The sequence below is a fragment of the Amblyraja radiata genome, chromosome 14, assembly GCF_010909765.2.
Source record: "Amblyraja radiata isolate CabotCenter1 chromosome 14, sAmbRad1.1.pri, whole genome shotgun sequence".
NCBI classification, from domain to species: Eukaryota; Metazoa; Chordata; class Chondrichthyes; order Rajiformes; family Rajidae; genus Amblyraja; species Amblyraja radiata.
In genome coordinates, this window is record NC_045969.1 from 28,542,877 (window position 1) to 28,563,272 (window position 20,396).

Below are 20,396 nucleotides of genomic sequence, written 5' to 3' on the forward strand. Positions count from 1 at the left end.
GGCAGCATCTCTGGGGAGAAGGAATGGGTGATGTTACGGTTCGAGACTCTTCTTCAGGCTGGTTGGGGATAAAGGAAACGAGAGATATAGACGACGATATGGAGAGATAAAGAACAATGAATGAAAGATATGCAACAAAGTAACGATGATAAAGGAAACAGAACATTGTAAGCTGTTTGTAGGGTGAAAATGAGAAGCTAGTGCGACTTGGGTGGGGGAGGGATTACGATAGAGAGGGAATGCCGGGCTAACCTGAAGTGAGAAAAATCAATATTCATACCACTGGGCTGTAAGCTGCCCAAGCGAAATATGAGATGCTATTCCTTCAATTTACGTTTAGCCTCACTCTGACAATGGAGGAGACTGAGGACAGAATGGTCTGTGTGGGAATGGGAAGGAGAATTAAAGTGTCCAGCAACCGGGAGATCAGCTTGGTTCACGAGGGCTGAGCAAAGGTGTTCAGCGAAATGATCGCCCAGTCTGCGTTTGGCCTCACCGATGTAAAGAATTCACATCTTGAACATCTTGAACAACGGATGAGGTAGGAGATGCAAGTGAACCTCTGCATAACCTGAAAGGACTGTCGGGGTCCCTGGACAGAGTTGAGGGAGGAGGTATAGCGACAGGTGTTGCATCTTCTGCAGTTGTAGAGGAAGGTATCTGGGGACGGGGTGGTTTGGGTGGGAAGGAATGAGTTAATCAGGGAGTTGCGGAGGGAACAGTCTCTGAGGAAGGCAAAAAGGGGTGAAGATGGGAAAATGTGGCTAGTGGTGGAATACCGTTGGAGGTGGCAGAAACTTCGGATTATGTGTTGCATGGCGGAAATTTCGGAGGATTATGTGTTGTAGAGATGTTGGAGATATTCCAAGTGAATTTGAGGGCAGGGTGACAGCTAGAGGTAAAGTTAATGAAATCAATGAGTTCTGCACAGCTGCAGGAGGCAGCCCCGATGCAGTTGTCGATTTAGTGGTGGAAGAGCTGAGGAATAGTTCCAGTGTACGTTTGGAACAAGGACTATTCGACATAACCAACAAAAAGCTGGCATAGCTGGAGCCCATGCAAGCACCCATGGCTACAACCTGAAGAAAGTGAAAGGAGTCAAAAGAGAAATTGTTTAGGCTGAGGACAAGTTCATGAGGGGAAAATTATTGGATTTCTGTTTGTGGATGAAACGGAGGGCCTTGAGACCTCCCTGGTGGGGAATGGAACTGTAAAGGGACCGAGCATCTATGGTAAAGATGAGGCAATGGAGGCCTAGAAATTTTGGCCGCAGTGGCGCAGCGGTAGAATTCCTACATTACAACGCCAGAGACACATGTTCGATCCTGACTATGGGTGCTGTCTGTACGGAGTTGGTAGGTTCTCCTTATGACCGTATGGGTTTTCTCCAGGTGGTCCGGTTTCCTCCCACATGCCAAAGGTTTGGAGGTCAATTGGAGGGGGTGGCGAAGAGAAAAGGGGGGGGGGGGGGGGAATTAGAGGTTACCTAAAATTTGACTTTCATACCGTTGGGTTGTAAGCTACGCAAGCGGAATATGAGGTGTTGTTCCACCAGTCTGCGTGGGGCCTCATTCTGGCAATGGAGGAGGCCCAGGATGGAAAGGTCAGTGTTGGAAAGATTCTAACAACTTCCTCAGCTAAGGAGGCAAAAAATGTGCTCTGGATGGGATTCCAGGAAGCCCTGTACAATCACACAGAGACATCAGTGGCCTTTCTCAATCAGCTCCACCACCATTGTGTTTTGTTTTGACATACAGCATGGAAACAAGCCCTTTAATCATCGAGTACACGCCGAGCAGCGATTACCAATATACACTACACAGTAGGGATCATTTATTACAGAAGCTAATTAACCTACAAATCCACACATCTTTAGGATGTGGGAGGAAACAGGAACACTCAGAGAAAACCCATGCAGTCACAGCGAGAACATGCAAACTCCGCACAGACAGCACCAAAGGTCAGGATCGAGCCTGGGGCCCTGGCGCTGTAAGGCAGCAACTCCACTGCTGTGCCACTCTTTTTTTTCACCCTTCTTCTTCATTGCAAAAATCATGTTTGATGTCTAAGTTTTCTCTATTCTGATGAAAACTCATTCACCTTGTAAAGTTCACACCAGTTTCTCCACATATATTGCCGATGTGCTATGTTTTTATTCCATATGAGCAATGAGCAGTTTCAGCAGTAGTTTACATTGAATCTATCGTCAAAGCACCAGAAAGGGCATTTTTAAAATGGCATTGTATATCTTTTAGTAAATGACTGACCTGTGCTGGCGGAGACTGCAGTGGATTGTTATCCATTTGTATATTCTGTAGATGCTTCATGTTTCTGTAGCAGATTGGTATCGATACAATCTTATTACAGGAAAAGTCTAATTTCACAAGAGGGAGGTCTGCCAGCTCTGCAGGGGAAAAAATGAAGTGCTTCAGTATTTACATGAACTATTTCACTGGTTCGTGAGGAAATAGCAAGATATCAAGAAATTCAAAAACAGCTTCACCCTCTGGCAAAATCTGCAGATAATTTCGTCTGACGTTCAACTCTCTGAGCGACTGAAGTTGTCCCATCTGTTGTGGCAAAGTTGTAATTTCATTACAACTCACGTCCTGAATGTTAAAAAGCAAAAACAAAGTTATTATGAGGTTTTCTTTCGAACTACCTATACAAATGTATACAGAGCTTTGTGCCACTGCAGGGGATGGTACAGTGAGTATCGGGTGCCGGAGGAGGGAGGGATGCTTAAAAAAGAAATTATGAGGGCAAAGTGCATTCACAAAAAAATAACTGGCAGATAGGATTGAGAAAAATCACAAGACATTTTATATTAAATTTGCAGACGATATGAAAATCAGTGGGGTTTCATCAGTTTAGTTTAGAGATAAAGCATGAAAATAGGCCCTTCGGCCCACTGGGTCCATGCCGACAATCGATCACCTTTTCACACTAGTTCCATGTTATCCCACTTTGTCATCCACTCTTTACGCACATGGGGCACTTTTTACAGAGGCCAAATAGCCTACAAACCCATGAGTCGGATGTGAGCGGAAACCAGAGCACCCAGAGGACACCCACACAGTTATAAGGAGAACATGCAAATTCCACACAGATAGCATCCCGAGGTCAGGATTGAACCTGGGTCTCTGCCATTGTGAGGCAGTGGCTCTATCAACTGCGCATTGCGCAGCCAACTACTGTAATTGATTGTGAGGAGGGTAGTCTTAGGCTACAGAACAACATTGATGAGCTGGTAAATTGGGCCAAGCAATGGCCAATTCATGTAAGAGTGAGGTGTTTTGTGTTTTTGTGCTTTTTGGGGAAGGGGTGTTAAAAAAGAGTATCACATATACCAAAAATGGTTGTGCCCTAACAATGGTGCAAAGGAACCTTGGTCTATAAGTCCAAAGATTCCTGATGGTGGCACAGAACGTAAGAGCATGGAGGACTTGGTAAAACTTTATAGAACATTGGTTAGACCACAGCTGGAGTCCAGCGTGTGGTTCTGATCACCGCATTATTAGGAAGGAAGTGAGAAGGTGCAGATGAGATTCACCAGGAAGTTGTTTGGGATGGAACATTTCAACTATGAAGAGATTCAATCGGCTGAATTTGGTTTGCTTGGAGCAAAAGAGAAAAAGAGGAGACTTGGCAAAAGTTGTACGAAATAATGAGAGGAATTAGATTGGATCGGAGGAGGAATCATTTTCACCCACAGGGTGGTTGAAATCTAGAAACTTTTGTTTGAGAAGGTGAGGGAAGCAGATTTTCACTCAATATTTGTGCATCCAGATGAGCACGAATCGCCACGGCATTGGACCACGGCATTGGAATCGCCACGCCACTGGACCAAGTGCTTTTAAATGGAATTTGTTTTAGATAGGTGCTTTCTGCTGGGCTGAAAGGTCTGCTTCCGTGATTTGGGATACTGAGCCTATTGGGAACTATGCTTAAAAGCACTGAGAGAGCTCAATAATCATCCCCATTACATCATTATGGTGAAATGGCACATGATGGCAACAGAGGGATATCCGTGAGAATGTGCTGACAAGCGAGAATGCATGCCGGAAGCACCTGCTAATAAAACATAGATAAAGCCCGCATTTATCTAATGCTTTTCCCAGACTCAAGATTTTTACCAAGCTACCTTATGGATAATGACATATTTCTAAAATAAAGTTTCTGTTTCAATGCAGAAAATGTAGCCACCATTTTTGAAAGCAAGATCATACAATATATTAGTGATATTGATAATAGGACCAGGAAGGCAGGTTATTATCTGAATTGTGTCGTTAGGAAAAGGGGCGTTACAACGAGATCTGGGTGTCCTTGTTCATCAGTCACTGAAAGTGAGCATGCAGGTACAACAGGGGGCCACAGTTTAAGACTAAGGGGTAGGCCATTTAAAATGGAGATGAGGAAAAACTTTTTCACCCAGAGAGTTGTGAATCTGTGGAATTCTCTGCCTCAGAAGGCAGTGGAGACCAATTCTCTGGATGCTTTCCAGAGAGAGTTAGATAGGGCTCTTAAAGATAGTGGGGTTAAGAGATATGGGGAGAAGGCAAGAACGGGGTACTGATTGTGGATGATCAGCCATGATCACAGTGAATGGAGGTGCTGGCTCGAACGGCCGAATGGCCTACTCCTGCATCTATTATTTATTGTCTAAATGAATCGTCTCCCTGTGTTGATTGAGGCATCAATGTTGATCAGGACATCCTTGTCATTCCTTGAAACACAAAATCCTTTAGCCATCTTAAGGAGCAGATAGGGCTTTGGTTTCATCCAATAGCATACAGAGTACCAATGAAGGGTCATCACGTGAAGAAAATTAGGTGACTTAAATGGAGTTTAATGTTGGCAGGGATTGGTTGCCGCTTAACAATTAAAATCTTACGTGATGGAAAATTTTGTGCTTGACTCTGGAACAGGACGCTGATTTCCATGAACCGCTTTCTTCCCACTCAATGTTTTGACTCAAAGGTGAGTGTATACCCATAATGCTGTGCCTGACCAATTGAGCTGATTGAGCTGACAGTAAGAGAGAAGTAAGCAGAAGACAAAGCAAGGATTGCTACCGAGTTGGAAGAGTGGAATACACATTTACAGAAGTTGTGCCGAGTCTTTATCAAGCAAAGCAATGGTCAACTCTCTCTTGAGACTTGGTAAGAGGTGTACAAAATAATGTGTCTGTCATAATGCATAAAAATGGGAAGTGACACAGAGAAGAGCAGCAAGCATAAAATATCTACCATGGGGAAACATTAAATGATCCACATCTCCAAAATAGCTGGAGGAGTTAGTGGTTTTACTGATGCTCAGAATGTAATGAATGCCAAACATAATGCATCATTCTGTCTTAATTTTGAGACCAGAAAGATAAGAGAATGCAAATTAAAAACAGAATATTACTGTCCTGAAAAGTTTCAGTGACCCACCAGTAGTTATGGAAATATATGACTGTACAGCACAAACAAGGTCAATCAGCTTTTCATACCTGTGTCGGCTCTGATAAACTGTGGACTTTCTGCCCCTTCCACTTATCTTTGAAAGGTTTCTATCTAATTATTTATACGCTTGACCCTTAACAGCTATTCCGCCTCCCAACCACTTGAGTAAAAAAATGCTTTCTTCATATTTCTGTGGATTTTTGAATTGATGTCTTCTTGTTACCAACTCAATTCCTAGACGTCTCAAAACCATTCAAATATCAAAAACGCTCTTCTCCTTCCAGTATCATGGCATTATCAAAGCTCTTTAAAAATGTTTAGTGTATCATTCTCCTTGCAAAGTTGAGCTCTCAGACGGAATATAATTTAACTGCGGTTCAAGCAAATAATAAGAACAGGATTAGCACAACTTTTGAGGAATTTGTATTCCATTTATTGAATACTAAATCTCAATGTCTTCCTTGCAGTTGGATTAACTTGTACTTTCTCTTGATATTTCTGAGTCTCCTAAATCCTTGCAATTCCTTTTTAATACTTGTATTTTCCCCCCCAAAAAATGTTCCCTTGCTTATTTCATCCATTACCTTATTTTATGGTGGAGCAGGCACAAGGGACCTATTTTAAATCTTATATTCTCACATTCAAAAGTGTCATTTGGAATTGTCGACACTGTGCCTCCTGGACCCATTTATCTATCTTATCCTCTGATTGTTTTCCTGTTCCTTGTCATCTCCTTTGAAATCCATATATATTTTCTAGTTATGTAATTTTGACTGCACGGTATCCTATTCAAGTTTCCCATCACTCACTGCATCCCAAATTTCCTCCCCTAATACCACACTCTTGCTCTACCCTGTTTCCTTAAACAAAATCTAGCCTTTGCCTTGAACTAAAACTGGAGGGCAACCATTCCGTATTTCCAGGCAATGAAGACGCTATTTTTTACCCTAAACTAAGGCCCGAAAATTTACCTGCGTCCTGGAGGTCGAATGTTAGATTGTTAGCCAAGAAAGATAGACTTGGCTATCCCTCAGTACAGCGGCTGTAAAAAAACAGCACCGCTGGGGGTGGTGGGGGGGGGAAGAGTTCTTTCCACAGCGTGTGGGGAGTCTGGCCCGGGTCAGCATGGCTGGGCCACCAGGGGTAAAGTTGTGGGGCGGGCAGGAGCATTGAGAAGGAGGGGGGCGGGGATAACTCAGTAACTCGGGTGGCTGCGAGAGGCCACCGGGACCGAAGAGCGGAACTGAGGCTCACAGGCGACCTAGGCGCTACAGCCAGTTCCGGGGTAGGCGACAATAGATCAACGGTGGATGCGATCTCACTAGCTCTACACTCCGCTCTGGACCACTTGGACAACAAAAACTTATATGTCAGGCTGTTATTCATTGACCACAGCTCGGCATTTAATACCATCATCCCCTCCAAGCTGGTTACCAAGCTCTCAGATCTGGGTCTCTGCGCATCCCTCTGAAATTGGATCCTCGACTTCCTCATTCACAGACCAGTCTCTCCGTATTGGTGGAAATGTGTTATCCTCGATAACAATTAGCACGGGAGCACCTCAAGGCTGCGTGCTCAGCCCCCTGCTTTACTCACTCTATACTCATGACTGCGTAGACGGACATAGTGCGAACTCCATCATCAAGTTCGCCGACGACACCACTGTTGTGGGATGAATCACTGATGGTGACGAGTCAGAGTACAGAAGTGAGATCGACCGATTGACCAAATGGTGCCAGCACAATAACCTGGCTCTCAACACCAGCAAAACCAAGGAACTGACTGTGGATTTTGAAAGGGGTAGGATAGGGACCCACAATCCCATTTATATCAACGGGATGATGGTGGTAAGGGTCAAGAACTTCAAATTCCTGGGCGTGCATATTTCCGAAGATCTTTCGTGGTCCAAGCACACTGATGCAATTATTAAGAAAGCTCATCAGTGCCTCTACTTCCTGAGAAGATTACGGAGAGTCGGTATGTCAAAGAGGACTCTCTCGAACTTCTACAGGTGCACAGTAGAGAGCATGCTGACTGGTTGCATCGTGGCTTGGTTCGGCAACTTGAGCGTCCAGGAGCGAAAATAATGCAGAAAGTTGTGACCACTGCCCAGTCCATCATCGGCTCTGACCTTCCCTACTATCGAAGGGATCTATCGTAGTCGCTGCCTCAAAAAGGCTGCCAGCATCCTGGCCACACACTCATCTCTCCGCTGCCATCAGGTAGAAGGTACAGGAGCCTGAAATCTGGTACATCCAGGTTCAGGAACAGCTTCTTCCCCACAGCCACCAGGCTATTAAACTCACCATCAAACAAACTCTGAACTATAACAGCCTATTGCACTTTATCTGTTTATTTATGTGTGTATATATATGGTCAATGCTACATGGGCACACTGAACTGTTCTGTATTTATGTTCTGTAATATTCTGTTGTGCTGCAGCAAGCAATAATTTCATTATCCTATCTGGGACACATGACGATAAACACCTTGCATGTCATTTTAATATTACATTTATCCCATTCCACTGGATATTCCGAATTAATAAATGAAGGCTCTGTCAACTAATTACAGATCAATAACATTAGCCATCTCCGAAACACAAAGCGCTGTGCATTGGGATCCGGACATTACGGCCAACTGGCCTCAGTTCCCCGCTCACCTCTGGCAGTGCTCTCCGTCTGAACACCTCTCTCCTGCCGCTCGCCGGCCTCACTCATGTCAGCCGCTTACCGCAAATCCTTAAATTCCGACTGCCGCCGGGAGCAGGACATGGCCTCACTTGCTGCGCTGGGTGACACTGCATGGCATTCACATGTGTTTCAATGGAAATTTGCATGGGGACATGCTTTGGAGGTGTGTGGCGGTTGTTGGTCAAGTGAGAATAACAGAGAGAATAAGAATGCTGCTGCCTTGTCAACAGACGCACACAAAAACAATAGGTATTAGTTTTGAAATTCTCGTTATCCCTATTTTTGACCTGGCTCGGAGACCGGACAGTGAGGGGACCAGCTCAAGAGCAAAGATCATAGAGCGGAGCGGGTCAGCGGGCGATGGAAAACAGGACAGCGGGCGGTGGAGCTTACTCCTGTGTCAGCGCGAGTAACCTCAATTGGTCCCTTGAACTAGTATTGTCATTCAATAAGATCACAACTGATTCAACTTCTCCTGGTCTGCTCCCGTTTTTCCCCACTATCTCTCCAACTGCCGTCATCCTCCACCCCTCACCGATTCAGTCATTCAGAATGGAGGAGAACTGGAAGCCTTGGGCAAATTGAATTGTTACTTTATTTTATTTATTTATTTGTTTATTTTGGTGGGGGGGGGGGGGGGTTAGCATGAGAAATTCTATGTCCCACCAGCCTTTTTTCAAAAGTTAGCAACTCATAATGGGGGTGCGTCTTCATTGCCGGGAATTACTGTATATATTCTCTAGTTGTGTAACTAGACTGCACCATATCCTATTCATGTTTCCCATGACTCACTACATCCCAAATGTCCTCCCCGTATACCACACTCTTGCTCCACCCTTTTCCTTAAACAAAATCTAGCCTTTGCCTTGAACTGAAAATGTAGGGCAAACATGGATGTGGTGTTGAGATTGCAAACCTAAACCTACATATTGTTGATTTTTTTCTCTTCATTTTTCAGCTTCCATCTTACCCCAAGAAAGAAGAGCAGCACAATTTGCGATCAGCACAGTGGTGGCAAGAAAATGTGTACAGATATCTCTTCTGCTGAAATGAATACTGACATACCAAATCACATATCACATTCTTTCTTTGAATGACATCGGATTTAGCATTCCATTTCAACTCCTAGCAAAGTTTTGAAATTCAGATCATTGGGATGGAATGTGACTGTCACGAAACATGTAGTGTTTGGACTACAAACTTGATTCACAATATATTGTAGTTATCATAATACACAAACATGAAAGATGATGAGTTGACCTGTATGCAAGTACAACATTTTTGTAAAATCTACACAAAAGTTCCTACATTTCTGTTTCATTGTTTTCTCCTACCTTAAACTCATCATACAGGCTTGGGTCAATCATTCAAGTTCTCAGATTCTGGGTTCAAGTCCTACATCAGAGACCCGAGCTCAAAATCAAAGCTGACATCTCAGCACAGTAGAGGGGATCTGTCCATGCTGATTCCTTAAATAGGTTAACCAAATCTTTATTTCCTAGCTCTTCATGGGACTTTGCTGAGCAAAAATATACATTTATAATCTTCTTAATTGTGGCAATGTCCGAGTTCAAAAGGTATTTATTAACTGCACGTTACACTACTTTGAGATTGTGGAAAATGCAACAAATACTATATTTTATATCATTCATTGCTGAAGCTACCTCCAAGGACCCCAGCTCCCCTTTTAACTCTAAGTAATTTTTATTCCTCTTTCCATGAAGTTCAGGTATGTCCAAGTTGAAAACTGCTAACTGCTTAGAATGGGAGTGAAGACCTACCTAAAATATGTAAGAAGGAACTGCATATGCTGGTTTAAACTGAAGATAGACACAAAAAGCTGGAGTAACTCAGTGGGACAGGCTGATGATCTTTTACTGATAATTCTCTCCAACTTACATTGTGCATTGTCAAGATCCATTCCAGTTTCCTCCATGTCTTTCTTAGGAACTCAAATATATGGAGCATCTTTCATCTTGCTTGCACTCTCCCCTTAATACGTGTTTTTCAGCATAATCTTTTGGATTCTCAATCAGCGAAAGGGAAAAATGCAACAGAATACTATTTGCCAAACTTTCCAGAAAAACACCTGCATTTATCCAAATGGAAATGTTGTCCTGGGGGTACCAAGTGCTTGAAATATTTGAAACAGTTTAAATCAGTCTCTTCACGTTTATAATCAATGTGGATCTATTACTAAGAATGTTGACAATGACATTTTATTCTCATAAGAAATTTACCTCCAGTGTGCTAATGATTGCATTTTGGCTTACATTATTAAAATTGACACCAAATATAAGAACGGATGCTGGGAAGCTCAAAAGAATATAGTTAGATGGACTAAATTTATTAAATGCACTTTACAATAAAGTAATACATACCAGTTCCATTAAACACTTCAACTGTCCAATATCTTCTGGAAGCGACACCAGCTTATTGTTACTGACTACCAACACTTTAAGAGGAAGGGCACAGATGCACAATGGCAATGTAGAAAGTTGATTTCGACTGGAAGAGATAGGGCATATCATTTGAATCAATACAGTGACTACATTTCAGAATAGCTTTTACTTGAAATGCAATTATTGTTTTAATAACCACCTTAATAAATAATTATTAATAAATAAATAAACAAATAAATAATCACATTGCAAACAATCTTATTGCAAACAATCTTATTACAAATCTTAATTTAGCCTCAGTCGTTTAATAGATATGCTTTCAATGGAACTATCGCCTTCTGTTAAAACTGTACAACCAGTTCCAAAAATAAATCCACGTGTTAAATATCTTGCCTTTTCTCTTTTATTCGTAGGCCATCATTTCACGTCAGTTTAGAACCGTCTTAAGTTGCAGCCAAAGGCATAAACACAATGCAAAATATAGAACTATTTAAAGATGAAACAATTTGAGAGTTTTATTTGAGGAATCCATTTCACTGCCCAGGATGGAACTTTTACATGTCTCATGTAACTTGAATCTGTAGCACACTTTCCCCTTACTCTCATACAACTGAAAAAAATGAATGTTTTAACTCATATCCAGTTCTAACCTGCAACTAATTCTCATGGACATAGCACAGAAGGAAAGAGACAGTTGGCAGCCATCACATGCAATTAAACTGTACTGTGATTTGTGGCAGAATAGCTGTTCTTATATTTTTGTGGATGTCTCAATGCACCTTTCTTACTTTTAAGCTCTACCCAAATCACCTCAGTGGACGCATCCTCCAGTATCTTCTCTCTGGGTACCTCAGTGACAATCTCCCCGATTGGTATCACAACTCCTCTACCTCTTATGCTGCCCTCTTGATCATGTTTGAAACATCGAAACCCCGGAATATTGAGCTGCCAATCGTGTTCCTCTTGCATCCACATTTCTGCAATGGCTACAACATCATAGTCCCAAGCACTGATCCAGGCTCTAAGTGACACAGCTGGCGGCCTGGAGCTCAATGCTCTTATGACAGTGGAATTGATAGTAGACTTGAGGCGAGCTCCCCCTCTCCTCACCCCACTCACCATCAACAACACCACAGTCATATCTGTGGAGTCTTTTAAGTTCCTGGGAACCATCATCTCCAAGGACCTTAAATGGGGGACTACCATCGATTCCACAGTCAAAATGGCACAACAGAGGATGGACTTCCTGCAGCAGCTGAGGAAGCACAATCTGCCACAGGCAATGATGGTCCAATTCTATACGGTCATCGTAGCGTCTGTCCTCACCTTCTCCATCGTGGTCTGGTTTGGCGCAGCCAACAATCATGACATCCGGAGGCTGCAGCGAATCGTCCTATCAGCTGGGACGGTTATTGGCTGCAACCTTCCCTCCATTGAAGAACTGTACACTGCAAGGGCCAGGAAGCGAGCGGGTAAGATCATCTCTGACCCTTCTCACCCTGGCCACAAACTCTTTGAATCACTTCCCTCTGGAAGGCAACTCCGGACTGTCAAAGCTGCCACAGCCAGGCATAAAAACAGCTTTTTCCACGAGTAGTAGCTCTACTCAACAGCCAAAAATCTGTAGCCTCCTTTTGCTCTGGTATTTTATTTAATTCACATGTTTAATCAATAATGTTTTATTATTAATGTTTAATGTTTTATGTGTCATTCCTAACTGTCACTGTATGTCGTTGTCACTTGTGGGCGGAGAATCAAGGCAAATTCCTTGTATGTGAATACTTGGCCAAAAAACTTATTTATTCATTCATTCATTCAAGTTCATCTGCTTTCTCCACAATACTTCTGGCATCAAAATAAATGCTCTTTAGCCCATCAGCGTTACCACGTACCTTCAACTTTCCCTGCCTGTCCTTCCTTTGAGACTTACTATCCTAACCTCTACCTTCCCATCACTCCTCCTTGTTTTTGATCTACTTCCCTGACGCACCCCTCACCTCTCTAGTTTAAATCCTCCTGAGCAGCACGAGTGAACCTCCCTGGAAGCATATTGATCCCCCTCCAGATCAGATGCAACCTGTCCCTCCAGTACAAGTCATCTCTGGCCCAGAAGTGACCCAACGGTGTAAAAATCTGAAACCCTGCTCCCTGCACCAATCCTTGAGCCACACATTCATCTGTCCTATTTTCCTATTCCTACCTTCACTAGCATGTGACATTGGGAATAATTGGGAGATAACTACCCTCAGGGTCCTTCTTATTAATCTTCTGCCTAACACTTTATATTCACTTTGCAGGACCTCATCCCTTTTCCTACCCATGTTATTATGCCAATCTGCACAACTTCTGGCTGCTCGCCCTCCCCCTTGAGAATGTTCTGCAACCGTTCGTCTTTGGTGGAAATAGGCCTCCTCCAGACTCCTGGATACTGGCCCAGTAACCTCGCCATAATGTTCCTGTGCCCCTTAGTTAACAAACTGGTTCACAAATAGCTTTAATAAAACCTCCGGCAGTCATTGTACACGTGCAGCAGGGAGCCTACTCAACATGGGCACTCACAGCTTGTGCCATCATTAAGTGCTAGTGCACCATAATCTACTCTCTTCCCTGTGGATTGCATTTAGGCCATTAAATTTAAAGCCTGAATGCTCCCCGTTTTTTGCCATCAAATTATCAAGTTAAATACACCATAGCAGGAAGGAGTAGAAAACATTAGCTACAAAGATGTTGTTGAAGCCATTCAAGCAGTCACATTGTAACAAATATTTGGTCCTTTGTACGGGGTTATTGAGCTATTAAACCTTTTCCTGAACCAACAAACAATCTGCTGAAGGAGTCCTGATTAAGGGTTGTGACTTAAAATGTTGACAATCCCTTTCTCCCCACCCTCCCCCAACAGATGCTGCTCAACCAACTGAGTTCTCCCAGCAGATTATCTGTTGCTCCAGATTCCAGCATCTGCAGTCTCACGTCTCAAAGTTTTCCTGAATGAGCTTTAGCAATGTTCCAGTCCTTCCGAGAAATCTCTGTATTGTTGCTCAAGAAATAGGCCATTCAGCTGACATAACTGGAATTTCCAGAATGGACCAGCTTGCAAGTGGGAATGCTTTTACGTGAAATTCCACATACAGGTGCACAACCTTTTATCCGAAAGCCTTGGGACCAGACACTTTTCGTAATTCAGAATTTGTCGGTCTTCGGAATGGAATTTTTTTAGCGTAGATTTTAATGGCTGGCTCAGTGGTAGAGTGCTCGGCTCATATCCGCAAGGTCGCGAGTTTGCGCCTTGATCCCGGCAGTTACTCGAAGAGTTTAAGCCTTCAATGTAGTTTTTTCTTGCAGAATGAAATGCAGTGTAGGAGAGGTGTACTGACTGTGTGGGCAGAACTTTGGAAGTGATTGCCCACCAGTCTAAAAAGCCGCTGTGTCTCCCTGTCCCTGGGATAGCAGGGGGCGATCAAACAGCACAATACCCCCCTCCCCCTCCAACTCCAGAGGAATCCGCTCCCCGATGGGCCGCTACGGCGACGTGGCAGTTTGCCCACAGCCCGAGCTGCGCCCCCTCATCTGCCACCCCAAGAACAAGACGTACCTTGCACACCGTCAGCTTCTGCCCCTACGTGTTCCTCTGGAGTTGGAGCGGGGCTGGGCCGGAGTTGCTGCTGGCTGTGGGTCTCTGGGATCTCCGTGCTTGCAGTGGGCCTGAGGGTCGGTGTCCCGTTGGTCCTGACGTCTCCGGCCACCCCCCTGCACAGGAGCTGATACTGGGAACTGTACCGCCCTTGCCCCCTTCCTCTGCAACTGCAAACAACCCCACTCTCCTGCAAGGGCGGCACAGTTCCCGGAGGATGGCAGGTGGCCGGAGACGTCAGGACCAACAGGAACCCGCTCACCGAGCCACTGGCCGGACGCCTCTTCCTTGGCTTTAGATCCAGCCCGCTGCTCAGGCGCTAGCGGGCTGGGCTCGGCACGTTGTCGGGATAGCGGGGCGCCGGGTAAGCGGTCCTACCGCCTTGTTGCTGCCCCCCCCCCCCCCCACAGATGGACGCTCCTCCGTGGAGTCGAGCGGGGGACAGGTTTGTCGTAGAGCCTTTCTTCTCTGCCGGACAGCAGAAAGCTCCCTGTGAAAGAAAAAGCCTCTACGACGCCCCGAGCTGCGCCCCGTCATCCGCAACCCAGGTTCCTCTGTAGTTGGAGCGGGGCTGGGCTGGGCTGCTGTTGGCTGTGGGTCTCTGGGATCTCCGTGCTTGCAGTGGGCCTGGGGGTCGGTGTCCCGATGAGGGGGCGCAGCTCGGGGAACGGCTTCTGGTGGTCCTGACGTCTCCGGCCAGTTTGCAGTTTTCCTCTGGAGTTGGAACGGGGCTGGGCTGCTGCTGGCTGTGGGTCTCTGGGATCTCCGTGCTTGCAGTGGGCCTGGGGGTCGGTGTCCAATTGGTCCTGACGTCTCCGGTGACTGGCACGGTCCTGCTAGCATCGCCGACGTAAAGACAGTGCAAAGCCCCCGCGCCGGTGCAATGGGCTGGAGAGGGGAGGGAAGGGGTCACACACATGGCCGGGAAGCAGAGGGGTGTAGGTGGGGTGAAACTGACTCACGATACACTGTGTATCGTGACCGTGGGAACTTTTTAACTCAGCGGGCAGGCAGCAGCAGATTGTCAATTATTAACCCTCCCGCGCAATATACCCTCACCTTCTCTTTTATGAATGGGGATTTAGTTCCCCTTTCTTCGAGGACCGACCGGAGGTTCCGCTGTCACCTCTGCAGGCCGCCCTCGGTGAACGTTTTCAAGGACCTTTCTTCAAGGACCGAAAAAATGGCCGCTATTCGGAGGTTTTCGTTATTTGGATGTTCGGATAAAAGGTTGTGCACCTGTACTTGATTCACACAAGAGGTGACTTTAGGGACACAATGATTCACTCAGCATTACCGTCAATTTCACCCAACAATTTGGAAAGATAACTGGTTAGAACAATTCCATAACTGAAACCACGAGAATTTTACATTTTATTTGCAGAAACTCAATAACTTTTTTTATTTTCAGTTTTTACACAAGGCATTTTGTGGTTATAAAGCCATATTCATCACAATGAAACAGGTCTGTCATCAACTAATTTTCTCCAATCAACTTAACTGAAGATAATAATATTGGGAGTAAAAGGGGATTGGTACAGAATGGTTCTAGTAATAAAAGAATATATAGCAATTCATCAAAGGTGGGTGCAGCAAGGAAACAAGCCATTTGGCCACCCACCCAAGCCAATCAAAAGGCACCCACCTATATTAATCCCAACTTCCAGAATTTGGCCTTCAAATTCTCTGCACTGGTGATTCAAGTGCTCTTCCTGACACTTCTTAAGAGTCGACTCTGCTATCAACACGTCTCTGGCAGGCAAATCCAGATGCTCACCACTCACTGGATGATAATAGTCCCCCCCGAGATCCTCTCTAAATCGTTTACCCTTTGCCCTAAATCTATGGTCCCTCATTTATTCACCTCTCATGAGGGAAAAGATTTTCTGCAGTTTAATTTATATATTCCATAGCATATATACCTCATAATTGTATCTACCTCAACCATATTCCCCTTTTGACCTCATCAACTCCATGGGAATAAGAACTGATTTTTAAGTAAAAATTGATTACATCAGCTCCAACAGAGTGAATGACCAGTATTGTGTCATGGTATGTTGCAGGTTTATAAACACTGGTTAGAACAGGAGAACTATGCGCAGTTCTAGTTGCGACACCTTAGGAAGGCCGAAATGGCATTGTTTTATAAAATCACAAGGGGCATAGATAAGGTGGATGGTTCTGTCCCCCAGGGTAAGAGTGTCTAAAACTAGATGGCAGAGGTTTAGGAAGAGAAAAAGATTTAAATGGGATCCGAGGTAACCTTTTCACAGAGGGCGGTCGGTATATGGATTGAACTGCCAAAGGAACTCAGAGGCAGGAACGATTACAATGTTTAAAAGACGTTCAGTTACATGGGTTGGAAAGAGGGATATTATCTGAAAGCAGGTAAATGGGATTAGCTCCGGTAATCTTGGTTGGCATCGAGGGGTTGGGTCAAAGAGTTTGCTTCTGTGTTGCACAACTCTATGACAAGGTGTTAAGGAGATTCACCAGGATGTTGCCTGAATTGAAAGCATTACGATTATAAAGAGAGACTGATCAAACTGGTCTTTTTTTCCCCCCAGACACAGGACGCTGAAGGTATAGAATATTACAATGGGAGTAGGTAGTGTAGATAGAAATAACCTTTTTCTCACCATGGGAGATGGATTTTTACTATCCATCCTAATAATCTCCAATTTAATTTATATAAAATAAGAAGGCATAGGTTCAAAGAAAGAGGTAGGAGGTTTAGAAGGAATCGGTGGGGGAAGGAGTGTTTGCTATATGGAATGTGCTGTCTGAAGTGGTGGTGGAGGCTGATATTCTCGTGGCATTTAAGAAGCATCTGGACAAATACTTGAATCCCAAGGTATAGACTTTATGCGGGTAAATGGGATTAACAGGTACAACAGGCGGAATACTGTATGATTGTGATTCTGAATGTGAATGTGTGCTCACACCACAGATTGTTCAAATACAGTCTGATCATTAGGCTCACCTCAAGTTTAAATTCGTCAATGCCTGAAGATTGATGACTGTATCAGGAATGACTTTGATGCAGTTGTGATACAGGTTCAATGTCTCCAGGGAGATAAAGTGGCACACTTCCAGCGGAACTTCATTCAGTCTGTTCTTCGACAGATCTGCCAAGGAAACAAAATGCACCATTTAGAACAAAGTTATAGTGTTGTCTATTATTTTGCCATGATGTATCCAGAGTCCGTCAATACACCAACAGCGCACACCATTCTATCACCTCCAAGACAGTCATTGATCTAATTTAATCTGAACAACCTTCAGCCTCATAGTCCCTCAACATGGACAACCTACATATTCTTGCTAACCACAAATAGGGCTATCCTGGAAGGCCCATCATTTCTTGTAACACAAAATTTCTTTATAATTAGCTTGACTATTCTATCTTCCTGTAACTGGTTTCTTCAAACTTACACCCATAACTCCGCTCACACCCTCTGCCACTTTGCAAGATCTAGTTAACTTATTTTCATTTACGGATGTCTAATCCTTCTATAACTACACCAGACTTCGACATCAACACCCTCTTTTGGCTGATTGAACTCCTTCTCACAATGAACTTCCTGTTAATTCTATTCACTTCCTACACATCCAGTTTTGCATGTCTCTGTGGGATTTAGTTCTACTAAAGTTTCCTCCCTCAACTTGTCCAAATATAGGTGAATCTCTTGGTCTCATGCAGACCTGAAAACCTTCATCCCGTTTGCTTCCAATTTCTATCCCAGTCTCACTTTCACCTGGCCCATCTTTCACTCTTGCTTTCCTTTTCTTGACTATCTTCTTTCCATCTCAGGGATAGGTTAGTAATCAACATCCATTTCAGGTGACCAGTTCCTCACATCTATCCATCTCCCTAGTTCCTGTAAAAACTCCTATTACATTCTCCAGCTCTGTGATATCTGCTCACATGAAAATGCCTCTTAGTTAATTTTAGATCTTGCCCATGTTTTGATAAGAAATAGTTATTCAGTATAGATCTGAATTACAGATTCAAATGTGCTGGACCACTAGAATTGTATGACACAATGCTGGACCGGAGAATTTCAACTTGCAGTAAACATAGGTACTTGATGGTGGGCCAAAGGACCCAATTCCATATTTTCCAATTCCTGATTCTATTCAACAGTCCAGATCATTTGGTCTGAAGAAGGGTTTTGGCCCGAAACGTTGCCTATTTCCTTCACTCCATAGATGCTGCTGCACCCACTGAGTTTCTCCAGCATTTTTGTGTACCTTCGATTTTCCAGCATCCGCAGTTCCTTCTTAAACACAACAGTCCAGATCATTTGGTCTTTACAGCTTGTTTCAGAACTGGCTGGTCGTGATGGAAGGTCATTAGTCTGTGATATCTGCATCACTACTCTCCACAAATGTTTCCTAACATGCTGATTTCCAGTATTCTCTTATTTCAGTTCCAGCAACAACTGTTACAGCAGTTTTATTTCTCCTGTTTTCATTGAACTCCTACTTACGTATGCTCCAGACAGATCAACCCCAACTCATAGCACCATCTTCTCTCAACCACACCCCTACCACCACATGCGACATTCTGTCGCTTAGTCTCCACCTCATCACAGACATTACCTTCGTTTTCTTCTCCCTGCTTCCTCTATAAGCCCTTACTTGCAACCTAAAGCATGTTTGGTTGCTAACATTCTCTAGTTCGCTGATGAAAACTCATCCATACATTAATACTGTTTCTCACATCATTTTGCTTTTGGTACTGTTACAAGATACTATTATTCCTCCAAAACTAACTGCAATTTTTGACATTTAAAATTCTGCCACCATAATAATCAAAAAGCTACACAGTCCTGTTTTCATGAAAACTTTAAAGTAGACTGACACAATAGTTTGCCTCTGGCATGGCACATCCTGATTTAAACAGAATCGTTAGTGGACATGCGGCATACTGTGAGGCAGCCAGTTTCCTGCAGTCTGATAAATGGGAAATAATCTGGAAGCATTGTGGATGGATTTTTTACAGTAACTGTACACATGCATTGTATGGGAGACTTGGAAAAGTGTGAAGTCATCTTTTTAAACTATTAGAGCTAGCTTCACAGAATTCACGTTAATTTCCTTGTTAGTCCCTCTAGTTATTAGGGGCAATCAATTGCCTACAATTAAGGGTGCAAAAAAACATAAATTAAATTGGATTTTAATTAGAATCCTGTTTTTATTTCGCATTAAACCAAAATATCTAACTTACTTTAAAATGTTCAGCAGTGGTGCCTAATATTAGTGCATCAGCTGAAAGGAAGGAGACAGCCTCTGCAAGTTCCCCTCCCAGGTCACATATCCTGACTTACTGCTGGGTTTAAATCATTATACTGTTACGGAGCAGTGCCTTTACCATTGCAGTGGAGTAGGAAGATAGCTTACCTCCACTTTCTCAAGAGCACATACATGAGCAATAAAAGCCGGCCATTCCAGCAATACACACATGATGTAAATCAATTGCCGTTGTCTAAGAATGACAGTGTTTCACTCGAGTGGTTGAAATCCTAAAGCTTTAACAATGAAGACACAAGAGACACTGAATGCAGTAAGTCTCCAGAATATAGAAGGTAGAAACAGCAAGAAAAACCCTAGAAACCTGGAAACAAATTTCTTATATATGGAGATAAAAACATAAACACGACATTTCAGGGCAGTACCCTTCATCTGGCTGACTGGAGGAGGGGAAGCTGGAAAAAAGCTTGGCAAGTTGACAAAGCCAGACATAAAGGCTTGACATAGGGTGGATGCAGGCGAGGGGGTTTGATTGGTAGATGGGTGCAATAACTAGCAAAAGCTAGAGATGGAAAGGAGATAAAAGGGTGTCGGGCAAGGAAAGAAGAGTGGAATATAACACTGTAGAGAGGGATATGGGTGGATGAGGAAAGGAGATATAATGGGAAATGAAGTCGGAGATGAGAGGGGTGGAGATGAACACTGGAGGAGGGGAAAGGAGCAGAGTGAGTGGGGTGGTAGTAGTCAGAGAAATGTGTGCATGCTGGGTCGAGGTGGGCCAGGAGGGTTAGGAGGAAAGAGGAAAGAGAGGTGGGGTAGGGAGGCAAAACTTAAAATTGGAGAATTCAGTGTTCATATTGGGCTGTAGGCTGCCAAAGCAGATTATGAGGTGGTGTTCTGAAACAGTTACTTTACTAGGTAAGGCTACCTGCAGCAAGTGGGAGTGAGCTAAAAGTGAAATAGTAAG

General features: G+C 43.9%; 1 protein-coding gene across 5 annotated transcripts in view; it reads right to left on the reverse strand.

Moving 5' to 3' along the window:
* Window positions 1-20,396, reverse strand: part of lrch1 (leucine rich repeats and calponin homology domain containing 1) — a 179,518-nt gene that overhangs the window by 95,943 nt on the left and 63,179 nt on the right. For all 5 annotated transcript variants that reach the window (XR_004414008.1, XR_004414009.1, XR_004414007.1 and 2 more), the window contains exons 2-5: window positions 17,157-17,301; window positions 10,522-10,648; window positions 2,504-2,609; window positions 2,268-2,404 (exon numbers count right to left, since the gene is read on the reverse strand). Coding sequence is in view for 2 of the 5 variants with exons in the window: in XM_033032917.1 (XP_032888808.1) it covers window positions 2,268-2,404; window positions 2,504-2,609; window positions 10,522-10,648; window positions 17,157-17,301 (515 nt within the window). In the remaining 3 variants the exon portion in view is untranslated. The remainder of the gene's footprint in view (window positions 1-2,267; window positions 2,405-2,503; window positions 2,610-10,521; window positions 10,649-17,156; window positions 17,302-20,396) is intronic.